We start from the raw sequence: 9,224 nt of genomic DNA on the forward strand, positions 1-9,224 counted from the left end.
TGGCAATTCAGAATTATTGAGATAATAATGGATCCACAGGGTGGCCGGGAAAGACGGCAATTTCGCCTTTATCACTGAAAAACGAATACAGCTAACATTCAAATCAAAATTTCATACATAAATACTTGATGACCATTTGCCAAGGCTTTCTAAAAGCAAGTTTTACTCATTTTCCGTTGTTAAAGAGAAATGTACAGCAATCAAGTTGAGCGAGTATAATAATGAACCACTAGAGTATGGACGGGAGGGCTTGGCTCGAGAATCGGCATTTCAGAATTTAGTAAACATATTGCGTTCTTTTTCATGTCAGACAGCCTACAAAATACATCATTTCAATCTTGACCTCAATAAAACGACGGCATTAAAAGTTATCCTATTTCACAGCTTAGTATATAGGAGGGCAGAGAGTGAATGCGCTAGCCCTCTTGTGGTAATTGATTACCAGAAGAGGACGACTATACCAGTCATTCTTTGACCTATAATGTACTGCGCTTAAAGAGGGCATAATGTTCGACCTAGTTGTTCAATTAAGCTGAAATTGCAAACATGTAGTTGGTCTTTACCTCATGGAGTCTATTTTGACCGTTGGGCTCATCGTTTCTTTAGTGGCCGAGGAGACCGAATCCATCCCAAAGAAGCAATTACTAACCAGGATCATGAGCACCGGATTCATTCAAGAGTGACGGAGCGAGACATACTGAAAGATGCAGGTATGCAGGTGGCTCATTTTGTTGGGGAAACTAATTTTGCCTTTTGTTTCGCTCTTTAGAGGAGCACACTTATACAAATACTCGTGTCTTCAAATGTTTTTAATCCAAATAGCTCCTCCGATCCAAAATGGATCCTTCGGAAAATCTCTCGCGTGGGCAATTTGTAATTTTGAAATTCCAAAGTTTTGTACGGTACAAAAGATATTGTTGGACATTGCCTTGAGATTTGTGTACTAGCAAGTAGGAATTCTCCCTTTGGCTCAGAACTAGATGGATATTGGTTTCGTAATTTGATTGATTCTCATAAATCACTGCTTAATAGAAACGGACAAAAAAAACCAACATGAGCGAGAGAGCAGTCATCTGACTCCATGCGAAACAAACATACAAACTAATAAGATATTAATGGTCAACATGTACAGGTTTGCAATTGTTTTGTTGTCTAATATCTCCTCATTACTAACAGTATGCAAATAACTTCTTTATCCATTTAATGAGGGCAACACTGACGATAAAATAAGGTTCAATTCAAATATTATCTTTTAGCTGGCTGTCAACCATTGTAAAACACTATGGATTCACATACCATTTTGGGGAGATTAGTGTGCATTTTGTACTTCTTGAAGACCATTTACACCTTCCAGGATCTGTTGATCAATTACCAAAAATGCCCATCCATTCTGTCAAGAGTTATATAGTGTGCTATGAGAAGGCATGGCTTTTGATCCAGTCATTTGATTGAGGTGAAAATTGAAAGATGCAGTACTGACGACCTCACATCTCATAAAGTCTCACATTACGAAGAACGCATTGCATTGAATCGATTCCGAAATGACAAGTTTCGACCCAAGTACCCCCGTCCATACTCCAGGGGTTCTTGTACTAGGTAGAGAACCTTAAAATAAAGATTGGCATTTGTAAATGAGAAGGCGCAAACTTTTTCCGCGTGCTACAAAATTCGTGTCTCATAAAAAGCACTCGAAAAATGTTCATCTGTGTGTGCAAAAAAACGTGGGTTTCTCAATGTTTAGAGGAATTTAAACTTGTTACTGCAACAATACTGAGAGAGTATCACGATGCTAAGCTCTGTACAAGTTGATTGTTAAGCCGCATCTTGAATATGCCTTGCCCATTTGGGCTCCAATGAGTTCAGCAGGTTTGCAAAAGGTCGAACACGTCCAAAGATGTTTCACTAGGAACATCACAGGAATGAGAGAGCTTTCGTATTGGGAGAGACAAAAAAAGTTGGGACTGTACAGTGCTCAGAGAAGGTACGAAGGGTACCTGATACTGTCCGTCCTCAAAAGCATCCATGACCTTAATCCCAACCTAGGATTTAGGGTCAATTCTAGTGACCGTAGAGGCTTAATGTCCGTTTTGAGAGCACCCTCAAGCCCTCGAGAATCCAGGCTAGTTCGAACAATGAAGTCCACTTCTCTTCTTTCTCGGGCTCCTTCATTGTTAATTTGCTTCCCTCTAATATTCGTAGGGAAAGCGTAGGCCTTGTTGATCCGGTTGCATCTTTCAAGTCAGACTTGGACAAATTTTTAGATAGCATTCCAGATCAACCCTACATTCAAGGACTAACTCGGTTTGCCAACTCAAATTCTTTGGTAGACCAAATATCATATAAAGATTGAAAGGTAATAATAGACGAATTATAACCTTTCATTTTAATAGTACTGGGGATTACATTCCTGTAGCGGTTAGAAAAGCCCGTGAAAAAAACAAAAACAAAAAAAATGATAAAAAATCTGATGGAGCAAAACAGAGCTTTGTATCTTTAGCTAATATCTTACGGTTGGAAAGCTCTTGGTATTGATGGAGATCAAATTGATAATCACGGAGCCTGCGACTAGGAATACCAATTTTCATTTTCAATGCTTGTAACAATACTGTAAAATGTTCGAAACGCTTTAGTTAGCCTCAAAAGGTAGCCCTGAGTTTTTCCCGGTAAGCCAGGGTTGCTTTGTGCTGAAACTTAACTTTTTTGCGTCACGATGGAGTAGGCGGGTACTCTAACTTTCCACGTTTTCTGGCAACCTGGAATTTCAAATTTGATTTGGTCCCATCACTAGTTCTTGATCACCATGAAAATGAGGCCTCCATAAGAACATACCTATTTAATATGAGTCAAAGATTGGAAGTAGCTTTGCTGTCCTGGTTTGCTTTTTCACAAGTTCACAGAAGACTTAAAACTCAAGTTTTGAATGTAAGTAATATTTTTACAATAAATTAGGAGCTTCAAAATAATAAAACAGTATAATAACTAGTCCGTTATTAAAATCATGTCGGTTTAGCAACACCGAACTATGAATATGGATCAAATATTTGTAAATGAGAGAATAATCTAAAATTTCAATCAAATGGCAAACAACAACTAGGAAAAAGCCAATTTTGGCACATCAATGCCCATTCTAGTTATCGTTCCGGTGGTACCACGTTTTTGTAAACAATTTCATTATTAGGCGCGTTCATGTTTTTAGCACTTTTATCTATTGTGCATTTGTTAAAATTATACACGCATTCTAATTCAATTTGCACCCAAACATGACCGAGTATCGCAATAAGGATTATTATGACTGAAATTAAGTCACTTTTTCCACTTGACAGATTGTTCAAGGACGGCTCTACCTGGAGAACTCCTTGGATTGTTGTACAACAATATGACATGGGTCCTTTTCGTTTTTCACTTTCTCACCTTATTCATTCGTATTTTTTAGTCTTAGAGGATTTGCGTTGTGAGGAGCCCGTGGGAACAGTAATTCCGCCTCACCCGCATCCCACTGTATTTCTGACGGTCAATGCTTATGCCAGGGTCACTTGGACCGCTTCCGTATGCCTCTCGCAACCTCATCATGAATTGGATTCGTCCAGAACGATCACAAGAGACTGATTGGGTGGGACTGTTCGACGTTGACATTTCGCACGAACCGAAGCTTCATCGTTCGTAAAATAGAATTTTTGCTATCTATTTTGTTCCTTGTTCCAACTACGGAACAAATTATTATAATACTCTCTCAACTTTGCTTTAGAGGACGAGGCTCTTCGCGTGGTTCGACTGAACGAGACAGAATCAAGCAACGTAAAGACAGATATACCGTTCAAATTTCGGATTATAGACGAAATTGATGCCTGCTTAGGCTTTTGGATTGCATACATTCGAAACGATAGTATCATATCTTTAAACTGCATCAAAACCAGACCGCATTGGATGAAGAAAATGAGAGATTACATAGGATTCCTGCCAATAACTCAGGTATACCTACTCTCGTTGCTCTATTTTTCTTGACATTTGACCAACCTGAAAATTGCTCCTAAAACCTATAGGCCATGCTCCCTGGGACTCATAACTCCGTTTTACAGACGCAGTTTCAAGGCTTCTTTGCCAGTTTAATCACCAAACGGTGGACTTACACTCAGGTCAGGTAGAATTTAAAGAATGTTACGCTCCGAATTCATCTTCAAAAGTCTTTCAATATCAAGGAAGAACCTATTTGGAACCAATTGGTCCTAGGAATTAGGTTTTTGGACGTGGAAATCAATACAAATATGGAGGGCGTGGCTGGCATTTTAGAGGCATTTGATTTGAATCCAGATAAAAGAGTTAGAAATGTCCAACTCAACGGCCCACTTGGCGAACTGATCAGGTGATAGATAATGAAACCTACACAAAAGCAATTCCTCCTATGGTTTCTTGGTTGATCATGTGTCTAAACTTTGGTTAAATGGGAGAGTTCATTTAGGGCCCTGGACAAGTTTCTAAGTATCAGTCAAGATGTCGTGGTCGTCAAGTTTGTTTTTCGGCGTCAGCCCGAGAACCGACGTCACCAGCACATCAGAAACTTGATCATGAGACATTTTGAGCCAAAGATGGTGTTATATGATCCAAGAGAGGCCTTTAAACTGACCTTGAATGACTGCTGGGACCGGGGAAAGCAACTGATTGTCGCTCTGGAAGAATTCTCAAGTTGGACCGGACAAACAATCTCGAGATTGCCACCAGCTGGGGTTGAACAGGTAATTTTTATTATGTATTGTTAATGTCCTTCAACTATATGCCAAGGATTCGAGTTGGACCAAGTAGTGTTAAAAAACTCATTGCGATTTATTGGAACCACGGAAAAAGCTTCAATCTTTGTTTAATTGGCATGTCTTGAAGAATTACAATTTGAAGATGTGAATCGGTCCTCTTTAAACATATTAAGCCGGAAGAATATTGTTAGGTTTTAGGCTAAAGGCTGCTATTCTTTTGATTCAAAGTTACTTTATTTTTGGCGAAAAGTTGCCGTCACTTTTTGTAATAATTGTCGAATTGGTACAAATAGTTATTTCGGCGCAAGGTTTTATGGGGACGGGGGAACACAATTGGTATTTTGAAAATAATGAAACCTCGGCATTCAACTTCATATCCTTGTTAAAGATGCCAATCCATCAGTTTAGAGGCTATAAGACGTCACTTTCCAAATTTCAAACGTTACCCAGGACTTGGCATTATTGCTGAACAACGATTTGGACTTTATGCAACTGCCGGATAGAAAAAGATCCTAAATTTTCGCCCTCCTCTTTTTGTACAGCGTTTCTTTTTCAAGTCTTTATTTGCGCTTTTGTCCGAAGCATTCATTTATCCATTCAAATTTTACCATGATCTACTGTAAATGATCTGTAGTACGATTAGAAACGAAACGTTATTTTCGACAGAAATAGCATTCATTCAGTCTATCAATAAGATATATGAAATTTCAGTTTCATTTGAATTCATCCTTTCAGAAACTCGTTTCCAAATCTACTGGGTCTCCCGATTATCCGAAGAACTTCTTCTGGCCTCCCATTCAAGTAAAGCAAATAACTTTAAATGCACATTTTATCGATATTTGACACATTCCAAATCCTGTACGGTAGATGACATGGAACCAATCAGTGGCTGAAATTAGAGCTTTAAACGATTTCCTCGACGATTTCTACCATGCTCATCCTTCCCCAACCGAGCATTTGGCTTACTTCAACGGCTTAGTGGCAACCCTGGGCTATTCGTCCTTGAGTATCTGGTCAGATGCAATGGATCTAGACACTAATGGAATCCGGATCTTGGCCGACAAAATCGATCGAAGTCTTGACGTTTGGTAGGATGTAATCTTAGGAATCTTAGAATTACAAGAAACGAGCTTTTACGACCTTATAAATGAAGTATTCAGTGTTGACTTTCAACCCCAATTCACGTTTCATGTTATGATACTAGACCTGTTATTTTGAACCATTTTTCTAATTTTGACTTAAGGAGACCAATTGTAATGTGCACAACAATGGTTATGCATTTCTGCCTCATTTTTGCAAGTTATATCCGTGATCAGTAATACGAAATGTTTCTAAATTGCAAGGCCTGTTTTCCCATGAGACGCAACCCGAATCCCAAACATGCCCAAAATCACGAATAGCATTGTTTTTTTTTGCAATTTATAAAGCAAACGGGATGTCATTTCTTTTCAGGTTTCACGACAAATATTGGAGATCTGCCACGATCGTCGCCACAGATTACTTTCTTTCCAATGATTTGGTTGACGTGTCCATAGATACCAACTTAAAACGTGCAATTTGTATGAAAACCAACCACTGATGTGACAGTACACCTATTTCTGCTTTGGCCCAAGAGATCCTCGCCTAAAGAGTATGATTACCCATTGATTAGTCCAAAGTTTCCCTGACTCCTTCAAATCTCATATAACCCTCATTGGACGACCAAACTTGAAACTAAGAACCAAGAAGAAGTGCCAGAAAATAATCGATGCCAGTCGTTTAGTTCACACATCCAAGGGCCAGGGCAAGGAGTTCTCAAGACATGGAGGTGGACAGTGCCCAGAGGGCAGACAACGAAAGGGCAATATGCACTAGCTGTTTAGTAGGTCAAAAAGGTGTGAGTTTTATTAAAACCTTGGTATTCAGATCAATAACGTTTATCACTAATGTTATTTTCATCACCTTGTCTGGTGAAATGTTGTTAACAAACTGGGTGTTTAATGTATAAAATACCCAGAAATGTTAATCTAGCCAATGCACTACACTATTCTAGTGTTTAATTCCTCCTTTTTTACCACCATTTTATTTATTGTAATTACTTGAACCGAAATCTAGTTGCTTTTGGTAGGTACACACGCTTTTGGCCATTAAAAATATAATCTAAGAAGTGTCGTGATATATGTTTTTTTGGCTTAACAACAAAGAGTCCTTTTGAACGATGAGACAAAAGTGTCCGGTGAGAAGTTTTTTGTTACAAAGCTCTTGCACAAAATTGTGTTGACAGAAATATATCTGATACATTTAAAAAGAGGTAACTCAACGGGGGTTTTCAAATGCATTTCACGATCAAAAGATCAAACATGACAAAGCTCACACCCATCATTCATATTAATTCAATATGTATCAAGGGCAAACTGATCATTTCTTGATTTTCTTCATTTCTTCCACTTCTTTGAAGAACAATATGATTGATGTGGTTAAAGGCCAAGTCACGACACTTACCAACAACTTTACAGAACTGTCTTTACTTGATTCTGTAGCAGGAATCTGTATTCGCATTTTACAGTAGATAATGAGAGAACATCATTTTACAATAATTGACTTCAGACAATCTAAGATACGTTAATGACTAACATCCTGGAGAGCCCCCATGGAAATAAAAAACGATTCGGTGGGACTCTTGAAATTAACCCCGAGCATATTTCGCCTATTGACAGCATTTTCATATTTAGTCGAATACATCTGTATTTCCAATTTCAAATCAAAAATGAAAAAAAAGAATAAATCGGCTTTCAATTTGAAAACAGCATACGTGGTTTATGAATTGGCACGTTTGCCTCTACCCCAGCTGGGGTCTGTGACGAGCCCTGTAATCCTGTGTCTGGGAGGCTGGTGTCTGAGGATGGTTTGAGGTTGGGAATCCAGCCATCCTGGTTTCATGTTGAACTGGTGTCCGCACTAAGCCTGGCGTCAATATGGACTCTCTTGGGGAGCCGAGAGTGGCCAGGTTGTCTGAGGAGGTGCGAATCGGGCCAGGGGGGAAACCCAGCAGCTCAAAGTGCCCGCGGCGGGCAGTAGTGGGATCGGCGCGGTGAGTGGATCATGTGTGGTTGCCCGACCAAAACAAGCAGACCAGATACCCTTTTGGTCAGATCAGTTATCAAAGTTGGCTTTCAAAGTTACAATGATGATAGTATGTCGCTAAAATTTGAGTACTTCTGTTGTCTAAATGGTAACAAAATAGTTTGACTTTAGAAGAGATTTGCAACGCTACTTTGATAAGATTAGAAATAAATCAAATTTAGATTACTGACTAAGTATTCAAACTTTATTTGTTTCAAAAAATTAATCTCCACTTATAGCGACAGGAACCAAGCCAAACATAAAAACGTAAATTGTATGTATGTTATGAATAGGCATATTCGGTTAGGAATTACAAAAGTGTTTTGCAAATTACTGCAATTTTCTTGTGGAGAAATTGAGACCAATATAGCATTAGATTGCATGAAAACTGTAATATTTGAAATGATGTGCTTGTGGCATTCATCTCTGGTTACCCAACTACGGTGTCAAACACGATAGGGAGAATTTTTGAGAGCTGGTTAGGTTGAATAGCTTTATCAGTAGTTTCCTAGCTTCTTTGTTTCGTTTTCCTTCCATCTTACTTAGGTAACCAATTCAATATCAATAACCATTGAAGGCGAGCCCAATGCTCCATACTTCTCGGTGGTTCCAACTACTCAAACAGATGGGAAAATAAGTGTCATTGAGTAGTAAAGTAGCCATTACAAATCATGACTGTTCTTTTGCAAGTGCAGAGGGAAATCTGTTAAAAGTTGCAAGTAACCCATTGTTGCAATCGACTTTATAAGTTGTTATTGTTATTCTTTATTGCGACAGATTTGCCATTGGACGACTATTATTAGATTCACAGGTTTACATGATGACAATCGTTGCATACAACAATGTCTTTTCACTGGAAGTTTTGGGTCGGGCTATAATTTAGGGAAGTCCCTTGCATGGAATGTGAAGCCTACTAACATCGGGTTTTGCTCGTGAAGAAAAAAAGCGTTCTGTGAATTGATTTAGTTGTTGTTTTGCACGTTCATTTAGAGTTCATACATAAAATGATAACCTTGCCGATTCTTACCAAACAGCTTGAAAATCTTGTCCGTTGATGGTCCAGATGATTGACTGAATCATTCTAGACATTGCTCTTAACTTAATATAGTTCAAGGACTAAGATTGACCGGTTGTCATTAACTTAATCTAAGGCCAAAAATATGCACCAACTTAAACTACAAATCATTGCTTCCCCAAAAAGAGTTTGATTGAGGGCGTACGTGTTTTAGATATTGGCACATTTACCCCCTTCAACAGCTGGGGTCTGTGACGAGCCCTGTAATCCTGTGTCTGGGAGGCTGGTGTCTGAGGATGGTTTGAGGTTGGGAATCCAGCCACTCCTGGTTTCATGTTGAACTGGTGTCCGCACTAAGCCTG

The 9,224-nt window shown here is 38.9% G+C and overlaps 1 protein-coding gene across 3 annotated transcripts; it reads left to right on the forward strand.

The window, feature by feature from the left end:
- Positions 1-578: 578 nt before the first annotated feature.
- LOC131889711 (uncharacterized) lies at positions 579-6,376 on the forward strand. 3 transcript variants are annotated; one of them, XM_059238877.1, is made up of 9 exons: positions 579-710; positions 3,434-3,660; positions 3,746-3,969; positions 4,041-4,133; positions 4,197-4,360; positions 4,457-4,730; positions 5,481-5,546; positions 5,613-5,833; positions 6,198-6,376. In XM_059238877.1, the coding sequence occupies exons 3-9, from the start codon at positions 3,925-3,927 to the stop codon at positions 6,322-6,324; spliced, it is 990 nt and encodes a 329-aa protein (XP_059094860.1). In that variant the 5' UTR covers positions 579-710; positions 3,434-3,660; positions 3,746-3,924; the 3' UTR covers positions 6,325-6,376. The 3 variants fall into 3 exon arrangements, with proteins under 3 accessions (XP_059094860.1, XP_059094858.1, XP_059094859.1); XM_059238875.1 differs by having other exon boundaries at positions 3,434-3,656; XM_059238876.1 differs by lacking the exon at positions 579-710 and having other exon boundaries at positions 3,422-3,656.
- The last annotated feature ends 2,848 nt before the right edge of the window (positions 6,377-9,224 follow it).

The sequence above is a fragment of the Tigriopus californicus genome, chromosome 10, assembly GCF_007210705.1.
Source record: "Tigriopus californicus strain San Diego chromosome 10, Tcal_SD_v2.1, whole genome shotgun sequence".
NCBI classification, from domain to species: Eukaryota; Metazoa; Arthropoda; class Copepoda; order Harpacticoida; family Harpacticidae; genus Tigriopus; species Tigriopus californicus.

Bases quoted from the DNA above. Each gene is read 5' to 3' on its own strand.
- LOC131889711 (XM_059238875.1), top strand. From the start codon at position 3,515: ATGCTTATGCCAGGGTCACTTGGACCGCTTCCGTATGCCTCTCGCAAC. The intron at 3,657-3,745 runs GTTCGTAAAATA...ACTTTGCTTTAG, and splicing joins GCACGAACCGAAGCTTCATC to AGGACGAGGCTCTTCGCGTG. The intron at 3,970-4,040 runs GTATACCTACTC...TAAAACCTATAG, and splicing joins GATTCCTGCCAATAACTCAG to GCCATGCTCCCTGGGACTCA.